This window comes from the organism of the source record quoted next, unplaced genomic scaffold, assembly GCF_019419815.1.
Source record: "Pyrus x bretschneideri cultivar Hongxiangsu unplaced genomic scaffold, Pyrus_bretschneideri_v1 Contig1, whole genome shotgun sequence".
NCBI lineage: Eukaryota > Viridiplantae > Streptophyta > Magnoliopsida > Rosales > Rosaceae > Pyrus > Pyrus x bretschneideri.
The window spans coordinates 17,287,304-17,312,147 of NW_025999390.1; the positions used below are offsets into that span (position 1 = coordinate 17,287,304).

Consider the following 24,844-nt stretch of genomic DNA (forward strand, 5'->3'; position numbering starts at 1 on the left):
CTGAAGAAGATTCAATAAACATAGAGTGTGACATCTCGCATACCTCTCCTTCAAATTTCTTAGATGTCGAGGTTAACACCAATCAACATTTGTATTCAGTTCTCTTGAACGAGTTTAATTATCTCCCTTGGTCTCGAGCTGTGTCTCTTACTCTCGGAGGCAAAGGGAAATTAGGGTTTGTAAATGGAAGTGTGGAAGCTCCAGACATCTTTTCCTTTACATATGATGCATGGCTTTACAAGGATTAACTTGTCATGTCCTTGTTGCTCAACACCATGGAGAAACATGTTGCTGAGATTTTCAGCTACTACAATTCTTCATGTGAGCTTTGGAAAGCCTTGCAGGATATGTATGGAAATCAAAACAACTATGCACGTGTCTTTCAACTTAAGAAGGACATTGCCAGTGCCCAACAAGAAGGGAAAGGTGATTTACATACCCTTACCCTAAAAATTACAATGAGCCTTACCCTAGAGATTTACCTTAAAGGTCACCTTGGTAGTACACTCCATATGCAGCATCAGTAGATGCATCATCAGTCATATGTAGCATCACTGATGCAACATCAGTAGATACACCAGATGCAGCATCGGTCATATGCAACATCACAATAGAAGGTGAAATGGTGAAATTTCTATACTTGCTGCCTTTTATTGAGTTTTAGTAGGGGCAAAAAGGCCATAGTTATATAGGGGTGTTTGATTCTTGCTGGAATTTGTGTGGTCTAGACGAAGAGAAATAAAGGGCTTTTGAAGGTATGGTGGAGTGAGGGCTGAGGAGTTATGGGATAACTTGGCGAGGAGTCTATAATGTTGTAGGCCTGCTAATTTTTTAGATTTTAGGAGGGTTTTGTTTCCCTCATGCATTTCTGTTTTCCTTTAGTGGTCCTCTTGACCACTTTTTCATTGGTTGTTTTATTGTCTTTGTTGCAACCAGAAGATGATTAGAATCCGGGAGAAAAGTAGTTTATTGGCACGACAATTCCATGCAATTACAAGTTATGAATCTTTTTGATTTTTAATGCAACATTATTAGTAATTTTGTTAGTTTTCAAACTTTTTTCTACGTGGGATCATTATAAAGTATTTGATTACTGTTGGGCTGTTCATTTACAAGTGTGTCTGTTTCCAAAAAAGTATAAAACGATTGATAACATATATGATTGATGATTTATTTATGTAATCCATTTGAATGTTGATATTGTGATTTGTGATAACCAAGGAAAACTAAAGAAGAAGAATTTGAATGCATCAACTTCAAATTACCTTTGTAGGAAAAAGAGATTACAATTCATTTGGTTAGGAGTTAGGACTTAGGTCTAAATCTTGTAGATTAGATGAATTTGTTGATGTGACAAAATTATGCATCTTTCATGTCTTCACTCCTAAAGCATTGCTTATTTGGCTTTTGCAGGTTTGATTGTCACATCCCGGCCCTGGACGGATCACTTCCCGGGCTCGCTCCACCACCGTAGCACGATATTGTCCGCTTTGGGCTTACCATTCCCTCACGGTTTTGTTTTTGGGAACTCACGAGCAACTTCCCAGTGGGTCACCCATCATGGGATTGCTCTAGCCCCCTTCTCGCTTGACTTCGGAGTTCCTATGGAACCCGAAGCTAGTGAGCTCCCAAAAGGCCTCGTGCTAGGTAGAGATGGGAATATACATTTAAGGATCATTCCCCTAAGCGATGTGGGATGTCACAATCCACCCCCCTTAGGGGCCCGACGTCCTCGTCGGCACACCACGGCCAGGGTTAGGCTCTGATACCAAATTGTCACATCCCAACCCGGGGCGAAACACTTCCCGGGCCCGCTCCACCACCGTAGCACGATATTGTCCGCTTTGGGCTTACCATTCCCTCACGGTTTTGTTTTTGGGAACTCACGAGCAACTTCCCAGTGGGTCACCCATCATGGGATTGCTCTAGCCCCTTTCTCGCTTAACTTCGGAGTTCCTACGGAACCCGAAGCCAGTGAACTCCCAAAAGGCCTCGTGCTAAGTAGGGATTGGAATATACATTTAAGGATCACTCCCCTGAGCGATGTGGGATGTCACAATCCACCCCCCTTAGGGGCCCAACGTCCTCGTCGGCACACCACGGCCAGGGTTAGGCTCTGATACCAATTTGTCACATCCTGGCCTGGGACGGATCACTTCCCGGGCCCGCTCCACCACCGTAGCACGATATTGTCCGCTTTGGGCTTACCATTCCCTCACGGTTTTGTTTTTGGGAACTCACGAGCAACTTCCCAGTGGGTCACCCATCATGGGATTGCTCTAGCCCCCTTCTTGCTTAACTTCGGAGTTCCTATGGAACCCGAAGCCAGTGAGCTCCCAAAAGGCCTCGTGCTAGGTAGAGATGGGAATATACATTTAAGGATCACTCCCCTGAGCGATGTGGGATGTCACATTGATAATATGCATGCATCGTTGCTTATTTGGCTTATCAAGGTTTCATCACTGTCAATGCATGCCCATAAATTCACGTATAACAAATTATGTAAAAGAGCAGTCATTTATTTTCATTATTGTAATTGATGGCTTATTTTGTGTCTTGCCTTTGAATATGCTAAGTTTTTGTATTATAGTGCTTTTAAACTTGATTTTATTTTCTGTATATGTTTTAGATACTATGTTGACTACTAGAACTAGAGAACTCAACAATGTAGAATGTAGAGTTTAATTGGTGTACAATGGATAAAGAATGGGCATACTTTCCAAGGTTATATTTTGAACTCTGTGTGTAAATGTTAAGATTTCTTATTTATATTCCACACACATTGAATTTGTACTTTTCCCTTGTAGAAGTTTAGCAGCGTATCAAAATGGGGTACGTAGTTTTTTGAGGATGTTCTGACTAAGGAAGGTAATCCAAAAAAAATAATGTCCTTGCAAGGATTGTCTTAACATGCACTTCCAACTTTCCACAGTAGTGTATGATCATTTAATTGAATACGGATTTGACCCTACGTACGATAATTGGATATGGCATGGAGAAAAATCGAATGCATCTCTTCAACATGAAATGTCCGATGTTTATAGAATGTACAGGGATGCATATTTTCAAGATGATGGTGTTGTAGAACCAGAACATGAAAGAAACTCAAGCCTGATAATGTGAGTTTGGTACGATGGCGGAGTTTCGTTAAGAAACGCTTAGGTTCAAAATATAAGGTAACAATATTTCTTTTGTTTTATTCAAATATATCTATTCTATTTTCAATACTTCAAATCCATAACAATTATATTGAATAAATTTTGGGTATATAGGAGATAAGTGAGAGATTCAAGAAAATGAGGGCAAAGCAAACTATGCTACACACAATGAGTCGCAAAGGCTATGCTTGCTTTGAAGATGAGATGGTAAACTACAATTTTTATTTCTGTTAGTCATATTTTACTTTTGTAGGTTTTCTATTTTAGAGTTTCAATGTATATTTCATGTATGTTTGTACAAGAGTGAGTCTGGGTATATATGAGAAGAGAGAGGGAAAAGAGATGGGAATGATGGCTGCAGCAAGCAGCCGACAAGAAAGAAGAAGGCATGTTGCCTACCTAATCTAAACCTTACACAAAGACATTACCTTAATCAGTCTCCTCCCTTAAAACAAGGGAAAGATGATTTACATACCCTTACCCTAAAGATTTACCCTAGGGGTCACCTTGGTAGTAGACTCCATATGCAGCACCAGTAAATGCAGCATCACAACAACTTTTTAACATAATTGTGAGTAGTGCTGCTATATGAAGACTATGATATTCTGTCTAAGTACTTTTTATTTTTTTTATTTTTTTATTTTTTAATTTATAATGATGTAGATAAGAGAAAGTGAAACACCTGATGCAATAACAAGGGGAGATGTATGGATTTGTGGGCACACAAGGAAATCTGGTGAATTTTTAAACGAAGAGGTTACAATTGTAGCGGTAATGAATGGAACAATTTATACTCATTTGTATTAGTATTATAGTCTTTATTTTATAAGTTAACATTTTGGTTTTTCATCGTAGAAAAAAATAATACAAGAAGCAAATAAGAATGTAACAGATGTTGATAAAAACTTTGTTAAGAATGATGTTCTTGCCAAAGTGCTTGGACCCGAACGTAAAGGTAGAGTAAGGGGACTTGGGTTTGGTGCAACACCTTCACAAGTGAGTGTTCAAACATATAATCATGAGAGAGTTATTATGCTGGAAAAAGAGTTGGGAAGATTTGAAAAATATTGTCCATTCCCTACTAGTTGGACGGATATTGTCAAAGATTATGTTTCTTAGTTCTTTTTTTTTTTTTTTTTTTTTAACAAACAATATTATCTACCTCAGGGGAGGGGAGTGGGCTAAACCTTGCAATGGGGTAGTAATAATGTTATGTTTCCTAGTTTATTTCAATTTATTTTGTTTTCTAGTTTTATTTTAAGACCATTTCTAGGAAGAGTTTGATATTCTATGTAGTATAAATACAGGCATTGTGGCCGGTCCTAGTTGTTTTCTCAACGCAAGTTTTTAGAGAAGAATTTGGTCAAATTTTAGAGATTTTAGACTTTTACATTGAAGGTTTTTTCAATCTTTTTTTATTTCAATGAAATTCCTTTTGATATTGATTATGAATATGCATAACTAATGTCTTTTGCTAGGATGAGGCCACGAGGCTTAGCAAAAATATGTAGTTTCTTTTCATTTGCTAATGATATTATGCATGCAGGTTTTGAATTATCAATCACCAGTTTAAACTATCTAAGTGTCTTGGTGATTCGCAACCATTACGATTTTTAGACAAGTAATTTGATGCAATTTTGGTTGGAGGCTAGTCCCTAAAATTGACTAAGACTTCTTATGGTGAATAAGCGTATTTTCACTTAGGAAGAATACCATATCTTAAGGATTGCATAGTTTTTCAGATGGTTTTCACAAAACTTAATGAGTCTTGAATGTTTAGATTTGATTTGAATACCACAGGTGGGTTGCATGTTTGATATGCGTTCTAGATTGGGGTCCAAGTAGATCATACTTTAAGAAAACCTAACCTTCAAAATATGCATGTATAAGTCATAAGTTATTAGGAAAACTATGTAAGATTGTTAAGATGACGGTGGAACCCTAGTGCTTTTACAACTTAATTTCTAAAAATTGTTTTCTTTTCCTTCTCTTTAATATTGTAGATTTTTCTAATTTTTTAAATTAAATTCGTTTTTGCTAATTTAGGTAATAAATTAATCTTTCCAAAACTTTGTTTTTAAATAATTAATTGAGATTTGGAGGACGACCTTGTTAGAGCCGACTATATTACGATTATCTTGCTTCTCTTACAAGTATTTTAAGTGTTTTTAACCCTTATTGTGCGTGTGGCAGAATCCCTATTAGTTTTTCTTTGTCCTCTTCCATGTGGTCGTTTTCATCTTCTTCATTACTCAATCCCAAAACTTCCGCTTTGTCAAACATACCGAACAAAATTATCTTCTATGGCTTCATCAAATGAATCCTACCTTGTTGGCCATAATCTCTAAAAAATTAATGATGGTTCTTATAGCCTTCCTTCTCCTCTAATTCCTAACCCTTGCAACTGAAGGTATCAAAGCCCCTGAAGTTCCTAATCCTGCCTATGCTACATAGATTTGGTAAGACCAACTATTTGACTATTTCATCACTAGTGAAATTTCTAAGCCTTTTCTCACCCTCAAGATTGGGCATGACATCGTCAAGGATCTTTGGGACTGCCTTAAGAACACTTTACTCAGAGTTTCATGGCTAGCGAGGGAGTCTCCAGTTTTAAGTAACTTCTCGATCTATCCAAAGGTAGTCAAACTTTGTTCAATATATGTTGGGGGACTATTAGGCCGAGCTAGGGTTTTGATGGGTACCATTTACCTTCACTGGTCCGTTTGAATAACAAGTCCTAGGATACCTCGAAAGAATTAGCATTTCTTAGGAAGTATCTTGGTTAGATTAATGGCTTGAAGATATCATGATAAGACAAATAATGACTTGCTTAAGTAAAGCGTGGCATGAAAGCTAGAAGCTTGTTGGTTTAGCATGATAGAGAAATTTGCATGGTTACATGATGTTCAGGGTTGGCTAATATGGATTTGTTAGGGTTCTAAGTAAGCTTCTATTGACTAAGGAAGATCAAAGGAAGCTGGGAGGAAACCTTCAGATTGTAAGAAGAAGGCTTTCTCTAGGATTCAAGTCTGCTTGCACTTAGGAAGTGATTTCCCTTGCTTGATGCAATACATCTCCTTCCTCTCCTTCCTCTCTCTCTCGTTTTGTCACTTCTTTTGCATTGAGTTGAACCTCCCTTATTGTAGGTCAAGGGTCCTTTGTATGCTTTCTTAGATAATCTTTAGGCTTCTCTATCTTCTACCCTTATAGCTAAGGCTTCTTCCTCTTTTTCCTAGCACAAATGTGAAAGGAATCTTGAAATTTTAGGAATAAGTGAGGATATAATGGAAAGGAAATATTCATTATGATTCCTTCAATAACTCTGAATTCTATTACTACCAAATTGTAGAGAATCCAATTTTTATCTAGTTGGATTCCAAGATTATGCGGGTGTTACCAAATTTTTAATTTGTCAATATTTAATAAACGCCGAAATATTCTGTAATCAAAACAATTCAGCTTTTATTCTGAATTACCTGACATAAACGTGCCATAAGTTGTACTGAAACCGTTGCCCATGTAAGTTTCCACACACATAAAAAGGTCCAATGCGTATGGGCCGGACTTTTGTGAATGCTTTGTAAATAACAGTACGCCCCCAAAACGCACAGAACTTCATGAAAGCCCATCGCCATCACATCAGTATAGCTCAAGGACGAAGCAAAACCGTCGGATTGGGACCTGAACGCAATATCACCGTCGGTTTGAGATCCGGACAGTTTGGTGGGAAATACAACGAACGCATACTTAAAAAAATAAAAGAATAAACAGCACGCCAGCGTGGAATAAGATAAAAAGGAAAAATTGGGAAGAGGCTAGAATCTTCCACAATCCGCGCACAACAGGAAGACGGACGGAGAGGGAGGGGGACGATAGAGTTCCTCGGTTGCCTGCTTCTATTAATAGACAAAGACTTTTTATACCCACGAAGCGCTGCATATTTTTCCTCTCTCTCACTCTTCTCTCTCTCTCTCTGGCTACGGTTCCCAATCAAATTTCACTCGCCCTAAAGGTAATTTTATTTCTAATTTAATTTTTTATTTCGTTTTGGTTTTCTGAATATTTTCTAGGGTTGATCGATTAGGGATTTGGATTTGGGATTTTGTAATATATTGAATAATTTGTGCAATATGTTGATATACTTGCTTAATTGTTTTGATCTCTGTGTTCCTTTTGCTTAATTGTCTTGATCTGCGTGGTTTATGAGGTCGGTTTGGCTTCGAATTGTTTCCCTGATCTTATTTTGTTCTAGATTTAATGTGTGAATTTTTCTGGGAGTTGTTATCTGCTTTGAGCATTTAGTTTAGAATTTGCAGATCGAATATTTAACTCTTTAATTTAGTTATTGTTGTTTTGATAGTTAGACCAATTATACCAACAGTCTGAATATTTTCTCTGTATTTGAATTCAGTTGTGTGTTTTAGCTGTATCTGAATCTAATTCATGTCTCTAGTATTAATGGGTTTCGGTGATTCGTAAAAAAAATTAGTGATGAGTATGTACGAATTTCAGGTGTTTGCATATTGAACTGTTGTGGCTACTGAGATGGCAAGTGGTTTTGGGGAGTCAACAAGCGTGCCGCCCCAAAGCACGTCTTGCTCGGGTAACAATGCCAACGATGCAGGAGACTTCGAGTGCAATATTTGCTTCGAATTAGCCCAAGACCCGATCATAACCCTTTGTGGCCACCTCTTTTGCTGGCCTTGCCTCTACAGATGGCTCCACCATCACTCGAATTCCCAACAGTGCCCGGTTTGCAAAGCCCTCATACAGGACGAGAAGTTGGTTCCTCTTTATGGTAGGGGCAAGACGCAAACTGACCCAAGATCAAAGTCATATCCAGGGATCAACATTCCCAATCGCCCCTCTGCGCAGAGGCCTCAAACTGCCCCTCCTCCTCATACCAATCAGTTTGCCAATTATGGATTTGGATTCATGGGCGGATTTGTCCCAATGGCAACTGCAAGGATTGGTAACTTCACGTTGGCAACTGCATTTGGTGGTCTGATACCGTCGTTGCTTAACATTCAGTATCACGGGTTCCCTGATGCTACTGTATATGGAACAACTTCAGGTTTCCCTTATGCGTCATTCAGTTCATTTCACGGGGGCCATGCTCACTTATTCCCTCAGCCGGAAAATCATCAAGGGCAGCCGGGTGATGTTTTGAAGTATCTTTTTTTGTTGGTCGGTGTGCTTGTGATCGTTGCGGTTATTTTCGGTTCGTAAAATGATTTACTCGTTAAACTTTGAAACCAATATGGTTGTTTAGTGTTGCTGCTCTTCTATGTGTAAATACGTTAGCTGCATTTCTGATTTTTTGAGAGTTTTCCCCCCAGTTTAAGTACTTCTGGGATCAATTGTGTTAAATGTTATAAACATCTGCAACGGACACAAGGGTTTCGTAATAAAGGGTTTGCACTCACTTTCTGAAATTAGTTTAGTTTTTTCTTGTTATTGTGTTTTGAACTTTTGATGGGGAAGGAGAAGCATGAATTATTGAATGGAAAACTACCATTTGATCTGGTTCTGCCGTAATTTGCAAAAATCATCTTCTTCGTGTCTGGTTTCTGTGCAATGATGAATGGATAACCATTAAGGAGTTAAAAAGTTGATTTTACCGAATTTTTTTATAATTATAAGGTCGTTTAATAATCATCTTGATTCAACTTTCAGTTGGTTCTCATCTTTTTCTGTACGGAAAATAGGACATATACTGTTCAAACTCTGGCTCTTCCCTTCGATCATCTTCAGTCCTTCGGAATTTAAGTCACAAGCTAGAAATTATTTTCCTTCTTTAACATTTATGGCTTAAAATTGTAGTCCGTGATGATTAAATAATAATTTTTCTTAATGTTTTGTTTTTAGTAGCTAGTTTTAAAAATAAAATTTATGTAGATTATCTTATTTTATTTTTATGAACATTTCAATCTAAAAATATTTAAATTCCGATAAGTATTTATAAAGTTTTAAGTTAAATTTGATTTAAATTATTTTAGACGTTAGATTTAATTTTAGGCTGTCAATTTTTTTTTTTTTATCTCATTTGATCATAGCCATTAGATTATGAGTAAAAAACAAAAAAAAGTTTGAAATATGACAGATTGGTGTGTCTAGAATAATTTAAGTCAGATTTAAATCCGGGGAGAATCTAGGCTAGGGATATATTTTCTCCCTAGACTTATTTTAGCCCATGGTTGGAGATGGTTTGGAAGGTTTTAAAGTTTATATTTTAAGTTTTGTATCATGAGTTAGAGATGATCTTAGTAGAACATGGCATTTGCAAGTGTCTTGTAACTCAAGAAGTTACGAGCCTATTTGAAATTATTTCTAGAATTACTAAAAAACGCTCTTTGACCGCCAAAAGCAATTATAATTGCATTTAACATTAAAAAATTGAAAAGTATTCAAACTCGTAGAAGTGTTTTATGAAGAAGGCACTTGAATTTTTAATGCAAGTTTTAACATGATTATAATAAAATCCCTAAAATGCTTTTAAAAGCATAGACTTTCTGGTGAAGCAATCCTGGCCAAAAGCAAGCACAAGTGTGAAAGCACTTGTCATCAATCTACCAAAAAAAACCACGTCGGTGAATTGCAGTACTGTGAATGTGTACCTACCTAAAGGACTAATCTAATTAAATATTGCGTGTTGTACTTCCCATTGTCTTGATCATATTCTTCCTTTCCTTTGACTCCCACCCAACTCAATTTTGTTCTGCTAGGCTCAAACTTGTTAGTCTTTGTCTGGTTTGTTTTCATGCTTCAATCCAAGATGGTGCACCAAATGAACCTTTGGATTTAAGTGTGTTTCTAGAAAATCGTCTACTATACGAACAATGTTTGAATCGTAAATTTGTTGAATTATGTTAATTTTTTAATGATTCTTACAACTTTTTTTTTATGTCATGTGTTGTTGGTGTGGTAGAATCTCCTTGTTGTTCACAAGTTGACCAATCTGATAGATACTTGTTCCTCCAAGTCATTTGAGCTCAAGTAGCCGTTTAGTTAAAGAAAAAGTCCAAATCTCACTAACCATGATCGTAGGAATTTAAAAAGACACGTTTGTAAGCATTATCATGATTCGTTCATGAGTCATAACTTTCCAAACCTTTTCTTCATAATCTTATAATCGGAAAATAAAATGGGTAGAATTCCAAAGTGGATTATATAATCAAGGGCTCATTTTGTTCTATTATTTAAGATTTCGTTTGAATGTTTTAAAATGACTGAAAGCGTTATTTTTAAAAATATTTTTAAAACCAATCATTGGTAAAATCCAAGTGAATCATGAAAAAAATACTTTAAGGGCTTCCTGCATGAAGTACATATGTGTCTTCCAAAAGACAATTAAAGTGTTTTTGAACCCAAAATCAATTTCACGAAAAGCGGTTTCAATCATTTTAAAAGTACTTCCAAACAAGTCCTAAGGTAGTGCTATCTATACACCATTTTACTTCTCATACACTCCTTTCAATTTTTGGCCGTCGGATCGAATCAATTGAAAAAGATCAACAACAACAAAGCCTTTTCCCACTAAGTGGGGTCGGTTCTATATAATCCGAGAATGTCATTGTACTTGATTTTGTGTCCATTGAAAATGATGAATGGTAAAAAATTAAAAAGAGTTTGTGGGACCCAAAAATAGGTGTATGAATAACATTATCTATTATTTAAACTATATTTCTACTAGTAATGTTATTTGAACACACAAACTGATCTCCATAATGCAAGTTATACACTCAATAGGAGAGTCCATTTATTAAGAACTTTGTTACCAAGGGGTAGTTTTATAATTATCTGTTTTCAGTTTTTAAAATTTAGCATTTAATTTTGTAAAATTACAAATTAAAATTATAAGCAAATTTCAAGTGTGTGAGTTTTTTTTTTGTATAAATTTTCTATCATCAAACGAGTTGCTAGTATCCAAACCTACTACCTTATGAGGTTCTTACCATTGCTTTTATTTTTTTGTCAAACAATAAATTTATTAGATTAAAAAATCGATGAAGTTCGAATTCACTTGATGGTGCAAGAACAATACTCATCTTCTCTACCGTGGTGGATGACCACTTGCGCTTCCTACCATTGTTTTAAAGCGATGTAATCTCACCAAAGGGCAGAGTAAAACTCAACCATCCATTTTTGCAGGCCTTTAGAAAATGGAGTTAGCGGGGCCCATGAGGAGATGATTGGGTTGATATAAACGCCTGGGATCTCACTGAGTCACTGGGGCTTCCGTCTTTTTGGGTAAAAGTAAATCGTGGACAACCTAAAGCTTTAAAATTTGATACTTCCAGTTACTACTGTTATATTTGCCATGCTAAAAAAAAAAAGAAAAAAAGAACACAAAGAGACAAAGCCGAGGGTTTAACCGACAAGGGAGGGTTGATGCATTGGCCATTTCATCTGACTTTTTCGGCCGCCCTTTGTGTCGGTGACACTGCCTCCACAGTAATACTCGCACATGCGTATGCAACCCCTCCAAAAACAATATCTTTCAAATTTTCAATCAAAGTATCATTTGAGTACAAGTCAGCGAGCAAAATGTGAACCATATAGCATTTTGTTCTAAAATCAATGAGCAAAATGTGAACCATAATAGCATTTTGTTCTTAAATCAATGAGCAAAATGTGAACCATATAAATTATATTCCATTTTGTTCAACATCTAAGGTGTACTCCTCTCGGTTGATCTAAAAACTTGATAAATTCAAATTGTTTGATAACCATTTCGTCTTTATCTACCTCAGTTAAATACTAAATTTTGGAGCACAATTAGAATACATACGAATCAATATAACATTAATAAATGTTATAATGACAACAAACTCAATATAGTCGTTAGAATAAAAACTGTAACAATTTTATTAATGATATAACTAAGTTTGGTAGAACAATAAAAATAGACTAATATGTTTTAGCATATACAAATCTTATAACAATATATAATAGTAAGAACGAAACCAATAATACGAAAAAGAAACGGTTTCGAAAACTAACATTATGAAGTGATAGAGGCTTGCAAATTGTTGCAATGACCTTTATAGACAAAATTTTGCCTCTACTTAGGTGCTTGTAGTCTTTTTAGGCGTTGTCCACCGAATTACTCTATCAATCCAAGTTCCTAGTACCAGGAAGTTGAATCTGGTGAACGTACAAGTGCGTCTCTCTGGAAAAATATACTAGAGTGATAGAGAAAAGATTGGGTGTTTCTTTGTTGTGTTTTTTACATGGAGGAGGCAGCGAATATAGACTTGAAGACACCCTTTTTGAGCAGATACAAAGCTGCCAAGAGCAGTTGTGTCGTTTGCATGAAACCCTTCCAACGACTCAAACCGCTACACTAGGTTGAATTTTGATATGATCGTCTAGATTATTATTGTGGAACTTGTAAAATATCATGTTATGGAGAAGTAACTTTTGTAATCTTTCAATACTCTTGGGTTCATGATATACTTTGATCTCAATGTTAGTTTTTGTTTAAAGAAACGGATTACATGTTTGATGAAATGCATCGAGAGTTTGTTTGTTGAAACTTCTCCCATTAAGGCAAAATTCTAGGTACGCCCACACACACACAAAACACACATATACATATACATATATATATTGTTTCGTAAAATCTAACGTAGGGTTTTATATGGCCAACAAAAGTATACGTAGGAGTGGATTGATGCACCCGAATAATTGGAAAGTGCTTGTGTGAGTTTGTCATGTGGCTTTCGCACATGCTTGGTCTCATGGTGGTTTGAGCAATGAAGCTCAAATAATGGAAGGAGTTTCTCCATCTTTTCTGTTAAAAAGCCAAATCACTTATAATTGAAGGCCATGTTAGTTGCACATGCCATTTAATGATACAGCATGAGGCTGCTTTTTTAGTCTCTTTTGGCTTAAGTACACATGACATGCACATGACGGGTTTCAGCACAATTGGCATATATCTGACTAACTAGCTCTTATTTCAGAAGAGTTCCCAACTGTGAAAACCCCTCCTCAATGGTTAGGGAAAAAAAAAACGATTTTTATAACAAGTAGTATCATTATGAACTGTTGATTGGTTTATCCATAAGATAAATCAGTTGATTGGTTTAGATGTATGGATGACTAAACGATATCTAAATTGAACGACTTTTTGCAGATATGATCTTTAGATGATAATAATTAAAAAAATAAATAAAATAAAAAACAGTTTCGATTATGATGTTTGGATTATAAAGGTTCGTTAACCAAATACACCAATATAATTAATCGGAGAAAAATTAGAGGTTCTTTTCATTATTGGCATGAAAAATTTATGAAACAAGAGTGATGGGATTTTTAATTTTTTTTATGAAAAATTTAATATTGAGATGATTATATCTCAAATATAGAACTTGTTTACAAGCTTTAATAAATAAAAATAAAAATAAAAGATTTGAACAAAAACCTAAGGTCATGATTTAAACTAGGGTTCTTTAGATAAAGACCCTTGAAACTCCTATTTTTCAAACAAAAGCCCAACTAATATTAAACATTCAAATTAAACCAAATTTCAAATAAACTACCATGTAGATAAGTACAGAAACCAATTATTACAACATATACAACTTATGCCACAAAAACCCTAATTATATTAATAATATTATTACTCACCCTAATTATGATTAGCAATTAACCCCCATATGGAAATTTTACCTTTTTTATTTCATAAATATATTATATATAATATATTATATATATTAATTTATCCATATTCATAAACAATTATAGGCACATTTTTCATATGAAAAAAAAAGGATCCTTTGTATAATCAGTATTTTGCATCAAATAATATTGATTGATAAAAAAAACAAGAATCAATTAATATTCTTTTATTTTGTAGGTAAATTATTTTACACAGATTATTACATACACTAGCCATTTTGATTTGTTATTATATATGCATGTCAAAAATAATTTATCTATATTTATATGTAAGTATAAGTAAATTAATTTTTTTTATAAGAATTAAACAATAGGTAAATTATATTGTAGGTACATTATGTTTCAAAAAAAAAAAATGGAAAATTGAAATTCATAAACAAAAAGTAGTAGATATATTATCTTTTCAATCAAATTACATTCCTTTATTTTGTAGGTAATTTTTTTTTAAAGCATTATTATATATACCGGGCACATTTTACTATGTGCAAATGTATATTAGTTTTAGTAGGAATTATATATTGTAGGTACATTATGCTTGTACAAAAAAAAAAAAAAAAAAAAGGGTAAATTAAAATTCATAAACAAAAAGTAGTAGATATATTATTTTTTTAATCAACTTACATACCTTTATTTTGTACATAAATAATTTTACATGCATTATTACATATATTGGGCACATTTTAGTAATATATATGTACAATTATATTTTATTATATCAAATGTAGATAAATTAATGTTAAATCAAATAACAATTTTTTATTTTGTAGTTAAATTATTTTGCATACTGGGAATATTTTATTACTAACGCATATGTCCAAATAATTTACCTGTGTTTTTATGTAAATTACTCCATAGTTCCCTTTCAATTTCCATTTGGTACGAAAATGATAAGATTAAATTAAAATTGTCTAATTTTATGTAAATTTGGAAAATAATTACAAAATCTGAAGGAAAGTATAACATTAATGTTTATTTATTTATTTATTTTTTGCCAGAAGCATTAACATACAATTTGTTATGATATATTAATATGCAATGAATTTAAATGTTAATACATTTTTTCATTAATCCTTCCCTTCAAATTTGCATAGAATTAAATGTATACATTAAAATTGTAATTAGGGGTATTTTAGGCATCTGAAAAATGCAAAATGTGTAAAGTCAAACATAATTAATGAATTTGTTTATGTGGTGCCTAGTCATTGGGTTTTATTCAAGTAAAACGACTATGTCGGGTTTTATATAAACTATTATCATGGAGTTTTACTTTCAACATAATTAGACTATTTCTCTAAACTAACCGTATAAATCTTGTTTTATATGAATTGACCAAAAACAAGAAATTAGTTTTTATATGGTAAAACAAACGGCTAATTATTTCGAACAAAAATTAAGGTCATGGTTGAAAATTATTACCATGAGGTTTTACTTTCAACATAATTGGATATTGCTCTAAACTGGCATCAACATATTTTGAACCCATGGAATGATGGAATTGTCACACTCCACTTGCAAATGCACAACAAACTCTTTATTATAAGAAGGCTTTTTAGCCAAAATGGTCTCTGAGATTTGCATAACACATAACTTTGGTCACTGAGATTGAAAATCAATAGAAATGGTCCCTGAGATTATCCATCATCCACCATTTTGATCCTTCTGTTAAAAACTCTTTGGGCAATTTTCAAAGCTTTGTAATTCAATATAAAATATCAAAATGAAGATAGAAAAGTGTAGAACAAGATTATACCTATTTGGAATCCAAAGGTTGCCAGAGATGGCTGGAAAATAGCTTGAAAGGTGACTGGTCCGTGGGAAAACTGGCCAGAAATTGGTAAATTTTAAACGTTCATAACTTCTTCAATACTCAATGAAATCGGGTGATTCAAAAAGAAAATCACACTTCTCTATGAGAAAAAGAGAATGGTGCCTTTCTAGATGGATAATTCATAGTGGTTTGGCCGGAAAACGGCTCGAAAGTGGCTAACTTGAGACCAGGAAAGCCACTTTCGAGCCATTTTACGGAACAACTATTGTGATCTAGCCATTGAGAAAGGTACCATTCTCTTCGTCTCGTCGAGAAGTATGATTTTCATTTTGAATCACTTGATTTCGTTGAGTATTGAAAAAGTTATGAACATTTAAAGTTTACCTAGTTTCCGGACAGTTTTCCAATTTTCCTGCGGACCAGTCACTTTCAGGCTATTTTCCGACCATCTACGGCAACCATCGGGCTTCCAAATATGTATAATCTTATTCTACACTTTCCTATCATCATTTTGATATATTATGAGTCAAATTTGGTTAAGAAACGATTGAGTTACGAAGCTTTGAAAATTGCCTAAAGAGTTTTTAAAGGAAGAAACAAAATGATGGATGGTGGACAATCTCAAGGATTATTTCTATTGATTTCAATCTCAGGGACCAAAGTTATGTGTTATGCAAATCTTAAGGACTATTTTGGCTAAAAAGCCTTATAAGAAATAGCAGACAATAAATATAGGGGTATGTTATCCACACGCCATGTTTTACTTCTCAGTTCTCACACATCCCTTGTTAATTTCTGTCATTTAATTTCTTTAATTCAGTCGATCAGATAGCAGCAAATTAAGAGAGTGTGTATGAAATAAAAAGGGTGTTTGGATAACATACCCCTAAATATATACTCCTAAAAGTTCAGGACAGGCTTAGGCTAGCCTCTATGTGGCTCCGCCACTGTTAAGTCTCCCATGGAATGAAACAAGCATTATCTTATTTTAAAAATAGAATAGGATCATTTCCCTCCATATTCTCTCCCTCTAGTTCCCTCCTATTTGAATTGTCACGATTAAGCTATGTTAATATCTTGTGTTGATCTTTTGTTGAGAGTATAAAGAAAAAGAGAAAAGTGTGAGTGGGCGAGACGGGAGGAGAGAGAATCCAACTCCTTTCAAAATTATATGCAAGATAGATTTGGATTGAACCAAGTTAGATAAAACAACATATTCTAACCCAAGTTTGATTTCTCTTTAGTCTTTTACGTAAATCACTTTTATAAAATAAAAGTAAAAATAGATTGCTCTATAATAAAACATGGCATACGAAGTCGAAGCTTTAGACAAAGCATTGCATCAACCAAATAATCCTCCTAATTAATCAAGACTCAAAAAAAAAAAAAAAAAAAAAAAGTCGTAAAGACCTCAGTAAGCTTGATTCTTGCATTTTAGTAGTTTCAAATGTGATTGTGGTCGCGTCTAGGTCGGAAATTTCCAGAAAAATATATTTAAATGTTAAAAAAAGGAGGGAACAACTTAATCATATATATATATATATATATATATATATTTACCTTGAGATATATTTGTGATCATTAAAATGCAAGATATCCAGACAAATTTAAAAATTGTTAGAAGGATCACAAGAAACAAATCATCTTCTAATGCGTTTTAATCCGTTTTGAGAAGCAACCAACCTTTTTCCCTTGGAGGCAGATTGTCTACCCTTCATATGGTGCCATTTTCGTGTTCTCTTATTTTATGTGATCATAGTTAAGTCAAGTCAACATTTTATATTGATTTTTTTTATAGAGATAATAAGACAAAAAGTAATAGGAATATAAAATGTTAACGTAACTTAACCATGACCGCACAAATAAGAAGGCATGGGGAGACACCATATCACGAGGGCACGATCTGCCTCCTTTTCCCTTTGGTTGCATTCAAACCAACATGATCCTCTTTAGATTATTTTGGTGAGGATTTTGAAAATTCGTAAATCGTGTTTGTTTATCATACATCGTACCGTTAGTTTTTATCAGGTACTGTTTGTATTTAATTTTACATAAAAATATTTAAAATAATTTTTAACTGTATAATGTACGATAAACAGATATGATTCACAAATTCTCAGGATCTCACAAAAAGGATTCGGTGAGAATCCAGATTTGCATTCAAAGGGCCAGGTGGCAACTCTCTTACGTCAGTTAAGGCTACAAAAATATCAGGTTGTACAATGCAATGAGGTGGCCCAAAAGATCAACACAAATTTCGGATCCCAAATTTCTAGTGCCCCCATCATATGACACATGAACAGTTTATGTAGGGTTTCGCATTAAGTATTTTCCCTCCACTAACCGGAACAAAAGGAAAGGAATAACATAATTCAAGTTAGTGCTCCCCTCTTGCTTCAATAATTTCAAGTTTAGTTTAATTGTATTATAATTAGGGTTTAAGATGGTACTATATAATCACTTAGTACTACGGTTTAATAATATTCATCTTTACTTGTAAGTGAGAGGTCTTAATTAAGTTCGATTTTCATCAAAGGTGAAGTTGAACCATATTATTGTTAGTCTATTGTGAGGCTTAGCCCACATTCTTCCCCTTAGTGTAGATAATATTGTTTGTTAAAAAAAAGAAGAAGATGATACCATATGATTAGCCCACATTCTTCCCCTTAGTGTACATAATATTGTTTGTTAAAAAAAAAAAAAAAAAAAAGAGATGATACTATATGATTAGGGAAATAGCCAATAGGGATTCAGGGTTACTGCAAAAGCAGGGTAGGACACTGATCAACGTCCATGTTACAAGGGTTCACGACTTACATTTCCTTTAGTTTAGGGTTCGTTTAAAAGTACGTACTCTTTATAACATCAAATGTCAAATGTCATATGGCTATATCTTAGTTAACTCATTTTCTTCTCATTAGTGGAAGATATCTTAAGTGAAATCCGTTTCTCTTTAGTTTAGGGTTCGTCTAAAAATAATAAAATACTTCCCCATGAATTGCTAGAACTATTTCTATAATTAGCCCCAAAAAACAATACTGGTAAATGATGTCCATACAAGAAATATTTAAATTTTTAATGCAGACTTTTTAATGATAGAAACGTTATCGGACAAAAATGTTATGTGTGTGTTGGTCGTCTGGTAACTTGTTGCCTTTTTTGTTACATCCAAAGTACAACATGTTTTGACTTCGATTGGCATTGAGTCGAGTAACTACCATAAATGTATAAAAAAAAAAAAAAATGTGATTTGTGTGTTTTATGACCAATACCAATATATAAACACTACCGTTTGGCAATTGATTCCAAACTAAGATGAAGCTATAAGGATATTTCTTTCTATACCAAATTAGATGCATTAGTGGCAGAACTTTCTAGTTCCCATTTCACCCTTCTTGGAATCACTTCTTGCTGGGAGTTGTATATGAAAACAGAGTATAGCTTTGAACAGAAGCATACACATATAGATGATATGAGGTTGGAATTTGATTTCCCTGAAGGGGATACCTCACCAGCTCATCCACACGATATATGATGCTAGCAATAAACTTTTAATTTGTGGAAATTTGTGCAATTAATACAACAATCTTAATATTTCATGCTCATTTTTTGCTTAAAAAGTAGTCCAGCTCAAGGGTTATGATGTCCTAATCACTTTTTATTTTACAACCTAGACAATTAGGGAAAGGGGATTGCTTCAATTCCTTCCCTCCAGTACTTTAATATTCAACTTAATTAGATAGAGTAATAAGAAATTAATAGAAATAGAAAAATGATAGGAAGACTATCTTTTTAGACCATATTTTGTAAATCATATAATATAACGATCAATAGTTGGATTATCTTTTGAGAAAATATATATCTAAATTAGTAGAATCTAATGAATTGTTACTTTTCACGTGTATATCAAGTTTTCCTTAGCAAGCTATGCAAATTGATAATGATTTATAAATTGAAACTCAAGTAGTTAAGAGCGTTGATTTGTGCACCCGAAGTTTTGTGTTCACGTATTACTTCATGCGTTATTAATTATAAATTTTAATTCAAGATTTTTTTTTTTTAAAAAGAAAAAAAATTGAGTGTGACTAGACGAAATTAATGTACACTTACATAGCTAGTAGAGTAGCGGTCTGGGTCTCGATGGCATATTACCAAGTCTATTGGTTTCCAAAAATTTTGGTAAAAAACCACACGTAAGGAAGAAGAATAATCCCATTCTTTTCCTGGTGAGAGAAATAAACTGACTCCATTTTGTTTAGTTTGAACAACGACCCCCTTCCCTTGACTTTGCTTCCTCAGCAGCTCAGTTTTGAAACCAACGTGGTTTCAAAGCCACGCAGAAATCGCAGAAGTGTCTTCTCCCCAAAAACTCTACACAAACTCCCTCCCCCCCCTCTCTCTCTCCGTCCCTCCCTCCCCTTGTCCCCAAAAACTCTACACAAACTCCCTCCCCCCCCTCTCTCTCTCCGTCCCTCCCTCCCCTTGTCAAAAATTAAATACCCTCTCCTCCCTCAAATTAAAACCAAACCACCACACACCTCCTCCCTTTCCTATCACCACCTTTCCTAATTGTCCAATTTTTCTTATCATGCTCTCTTTCTTCATCAGCTTCATCTTCCTCTTTACGACCACCACCAATGCCGCCGTCACTACTTCTGAACGACTTAGGGAAGCGCTCGCCGCATCTACCACTCAACGATTCAAGGAAGCACCGAAATTCTACAACTCCCCCAGCTGCCCCGACCTCAACAACCGCGAGAACAAGGTGGCCGTGTGCTCGCATGAGGCCTTCCACGTGGCAATGACCCTCGACGCCGCCTACCTCCGCGGCTCAATGGCTGCCATTCTCTCCGTCCTCCAACACTCCTCCTGCCCGGAAAATGTTATCTTCCACTTCGTGTCCTCCTCCACCTCCAACTCCCAACTCCTCCAGCAAACCATCGCCAAGTCATTTCCCTACTTGAAATTCCGAGTCTACCCCTTCGATGACTCGGCCGTTGCGGGGCTTATCTCGACGTCGATCCGCTCCGCCCTCGACTGCCCTCTCAACTATGCCCGCAACTACCTCGCCAACATCCTACCGACATGTGTCCGCCGTGTCGTCTACCTGGACTCCGACATCATCCTTGTCGACGACATTTCCAAGCTGGCGTCGACACCGCTGGGCCCCACCCAAGTCCTTGCCGCCCCGGAGTACTGCAACGCCAACTTCACATCCTACTTTACGCCGTCGTTTTGGTCGAACCCGACACTCTCCCTCACCTTCGAGAACCGCAAGGCTTGCTACTTCAACACCGGCGTCATGGTCATCGACTTGGACGAGTGGAGATCGGGCGGGTACACGGATCGGATCGCGGAGTGGATGGAGCTCCAGAAGCGGATGCGGATCTACGAGCTCGGGTCCCTGCCGCCGTTCCTATTGGTTTTCGCCGGAAACATCGCCGCCGTGGACCACCGATGGAACCAGCACGGACTGGGCGGAGATAACTTTCGTGGGTTGTGTCGGGATTTGCATCCGGGTCCGGTGAGCTTGCTGCATTGGAGCGGGAAGGGGAAGCCGTGGGTGAGACTGGACGCCAACCGGCCGTGCCCATTGGATGCTCTGTGGGCCCCATATGATCTGTTACAGACGCCCTTCGCGCTGGAGTCATGATTCTTAATTAAATTAGACTAATAATCGTCACATTATCAAATTCATTAATCATTACTACAGGGGTTTAATATCTTTACAATAAAAGCAAATACATTTTTCTTCTTTTCTTTTAAGTCCATGGAAATTTGTAGGTATTGGGTGAGAAAACTATACTGTTCGGAACTGAGGCTTCTGGACTCTCTGGATGTGTCATGGCTCATGATAATTGGTGAGTAAATTGAAGACTTGGTCGCTCGATCGAGGTTTTTGTTGTAGTACATCATACAAAGGCATTAATACACTTAAATTCTACAATTCTGTTTTTCCTTTGGTTAAATTGGAAACAGTTGAATCATATCAGAGAAAATTTGATACTGTGTTTGTTTTTCCATTCTTGGTTTTATGTATATGTGTAATTAGTGTTTACATTATACTTACCTATTAATCACTTTTTAAAAACTATTATTAGTACCAGTGGTGAGACGGTCTTCCTCTCCGCAATATTGCTTATATTATAAAGAAATTGTTTATTAGCATGTTGACTTTTGTTCTTTTGATTAAAACTCAAAGTTTTCAAGTTCTTTTCATTAGTTTTCTTTTCTTTTTTCTTTATGGTGTTCTTTACCCTTCAAGACTTGTTTTAACACATCTTGTACTTGGCTATTGCTTCTAGGGTTTGACCACTATTTTAAGTACTAAACGAATTAAGCTCAACATTTTATTCATTGCAATCAGCGTGTTAATTATTAGTTAATTAATAACATATTTTAATTAGTACAGTTATATATTGTTCTTTCAAACTTGTTAATACTGTGATTAAGTTCCATTTGAGAGTACTAGTGGCAAGTTTTGGTGAATGAAAAGTCCTCAGTACGCTATTTGTTGAAGGAGAATTAGACCTAAACTATAAACCAAATATTGTTGCTCAATTATTTGTTGTTAGGTCAAGATGAGATTGGTGAGGTCATGCTTACACTTTCTCTTTTTGGTGAAAATCGCTTACATGATGATCGCCTTCAAGTTTCAACCCCTCACTTCTCCTTAGATATTGAAATATATTTGTATACATAGTCTACGATACCTGTTGAAAATAGTATTGTACACTTCGAACGGTGTTTTCATGCGTTTTTATGCCCACACACCTTGTTATGGCGTCCACCACGTAAAAATTAACATTGTTATTACCATAATAATATTATGTGTAACCGTTGGATAAAATTTCAAATACAACGGTTAGCTGACATCAGTTACCGTTGGATTCAATTTTTTTTTTTTCTAGGCTAATTTTTTTTAATGAATTAAAAAAATTCCTTCTTTTTTTCCCCTATAAATACATAAGCCATTCCTACACCATTTATCACATAATTTTCACCATTCTATACTATCTCACTTCATTCTATTTCAATTCTTCACATTATATTTTCTTACATCTTCCAATAATCTTTCCTTCAATTTTTTCAATATTTTTCAAATGGCCTCATCTGCAATGAAAGGTAAGGTTTGGATTCGAAAAGAAGATGAAGCTCTTTGCAGGGCTTATAAATGGGTCTTGGAAGATAGTGTGAGGGGGATTTCTCAAACAAGTGAAGGTGTTTGGACTTGTGTGTCCAAAAAATACTATGAGTTCTACGAAGGCACCATTCCATCAAATACCTGAAACCACGAGAGTTGTTCTTCAAGATGGAAGAAACATCTTCATCCAAATTTGAATAAATGGCATCAAGCACTGTTAGCAGCCACAAGTACACATGAAAGCGGCCCAATTACTACGACGAAGTAAGTGTTTTCACAATTTATTTTAAATATTTAATTATATTACATTTAATTTCATAAATTAATTTCCTCTAATTTTTGTAATTATATTTCATTATATTACATATAATTTCATAAATTAATTTCCTTTAAGGGTAACTTTGGATGCGGCACCTATTTATCAACGTTCTTTGATTGAAACCTTGTTGGTTTTCGGTTTTTGATTGAAGTCCATGAAATTAATGCAATAATGCCTTTCTATGAAGGTTATTATAATTTTTAAATTAAAATTTGATATGTGTAGTTATTTATATTAATGAGATTTTAAATAAAATCCATAATTTGTTGAAAATATTTTAAAAAAATATACTTAAATAAAACCCATGATTTGTCATTACTTGTATTAATGACATTTTACTTATGAAAAATTGGTAATTTTTATACGATACATTTTACATACAAAAAGTTGGTACATTTTATACAAAATAAAGGTGATACATTTTATATATATAAAAAAAACAATGGGTACATTTTACATAAAAAAGAGATGGTACTTACAAAAAAAAAAGGGTACATTTTACATATAACAAAGTGGTACATTTTTAAAGACAAATGGTACATTATTAATAAATTATGGGTACAAATAAAAGGTCAAAAAATATGAGTACAAATAAAAGTTTGAAAAATATGGACACAAAAAGAAATTAATATATCGGTACAAACTAAAACTGAATAGAAAATTGGCACAATTTAAAAAAAGGGTACAAAATAAAAATAAAAATATATGATACAAAATTTAGCCATAAATATAAATATATCAAATGTAACATTCTAACACTAAATGAATAATTTATAAATAAAATTTAATTATCTTGATTTGTAAAATATTTTATTATTGAAATAATTAATGATGTTTATTAAAACCAAGGGCCTTGATTAAAAATTAAAAAAAGAATTCAATTTAAGAAGTTGAAAAAAGAGGGATGAAAACCTAATTTCTCCTTCCTTAATTTTTGTAATTATATTTCATTATATTACATTTAATTTCATAAATTAATTTCCTTTAATTTTTGTAATTATATTTTCTAGGTACGCCAAGTGGAGGAATTGTATATGGAAGGCAGCTCGAAACCCTTTTAGCATCAAGGTTGATGGGAAATTTGTAAAGGGTGGGTGTTATTTGAAGATCCACCTCAACATAGAGTAGCTCCTACGCCGGTGTTCGGAACTGCCTCAGCTGTAGATATGGACATTGTTCTAAAAATCCTCGCCTAGGTGCTAGATGGTTGGCCACCATCCCGAGTAATGCCTAGGAGTTTGAAAATTAAGAAGGGCACCTTGAACTACTGAGGCGCCCGCCTAGACCGCCCAGACCCGCCTAGACACCTGACTGGGTTGCAACTTACTTACACAGATAATAGATAACTCTCATTTTGCATTTTATTTTTTCAATAAATTGTAAGAGACTTGTTGAATACTTAAGGGAACACACATTATATACTTGTTCCCCATGTTTTCATTATGTTATAATATATATATCATTCAATTTTGTAGTTTATGATGAAATAATATATATCTTAAGTATAAACAAACACTTATTTATATGAAATACAATATATTTAATTAAATCCACCTAGACCCACCTAACCGCCTAGGTACTAGGCCCTAGCCCGCAGCCCGACTAGTGCCCATCGTCTTTTAGAATCTTGGATATGGATGAAGATGGATCTCCTACCATTCAACAAACAAGGGTAGAAAATCCGTCATTGGATGAAAGTTCCATACCTAGGGCTATGGGACGAAACAAGGCCCGAAGGTTGAAGGAAAAGGGCAAGGCAAATGATGATT

At 34.7% G+C, this 24,844-nt stretch overlaps 2 protein-coding genes and 1 long non-coding RNA gene across 3 annotated transcripts; all 3 read left to right on the forward strand.

Annotated features, from left to right (window-relative positions):
- The first annotated feature begins 6,966 nt into the window (after window positions 1-6,966).
- On the forward strand, window positions 6,967-8,593 carry LOC103963165 (E3 ubiquitin-protein ligase RNF185). The gene is made up of 2 exons (XM_009375942.3): window positions 6,967-7,170; window positions 7,671-8,593. Exon 2 carries the CDS (start codon window positions 7,704-7,706, stop codon window positions 8,385-8,387), a length of 684 nt encoding a protein of 227 aa, XP_009374217.2. The 5' UTR covers window positions 6,967-7,170; window positions 7,671-7,703; the 3' UTR covers window positions 8,388-8,593.
- Window positions 8,594-19,905: 11,312 nt separating this feature from the next.
- LOC103963163 (probable galacturonosyltransferase-like 1) lies at window positions 19,906-21,559 on the forward strand. The gene is made up of 2 exons (XM_048589643.1): window positions 19,906-20,005; window positions 20,066-21,559. Exon 2 carries the CDS (start codon window positions 20,201-20,203, stop codon window positions 21,263-21,265), a length of 1,065 nt encoding a protein of 354 aa, XP_048445600.1. The 5' UTR covers window positions 19,906-20,005; window positions 20,066-20,200; the 3' UTR covers window positions 21,266-21,559.
- A 1,183-nt stretch (window positions 21,560-22,742) lies between these two features.
- LOC125472353 lies at window positions 22,743-24,549 on the forward strand. Its single transcript, XR_007254290.1, has 2 exons — window positions 22,743-23,020; window positions 24,086-24,549. It is a non-coding gene; the product is annotated as an uncharacterized LOC125472353 (long non-coding RNA).
- The last annotated feature ends 295 nt before the right edge of the window (window positions 24,550-24,844 follow it).

Excerpts from the sequence above, each read along its gene's own strand:
- LOC103963165 (XM_009375942.3), top strand. The coding sequence starts at position 7,704 with ATGGCAAGTGGTTTTGGGGAGTCAACAAGCGTGCCGCCCCAAAGCACG.
- LOC103963163 (XM_048589643.1), top strand. The coding sequence starts at position 20,201 with ATGCTCTCTTTCTTCATCAGCTTCATCTTCCTCTTTACGACCACCACC.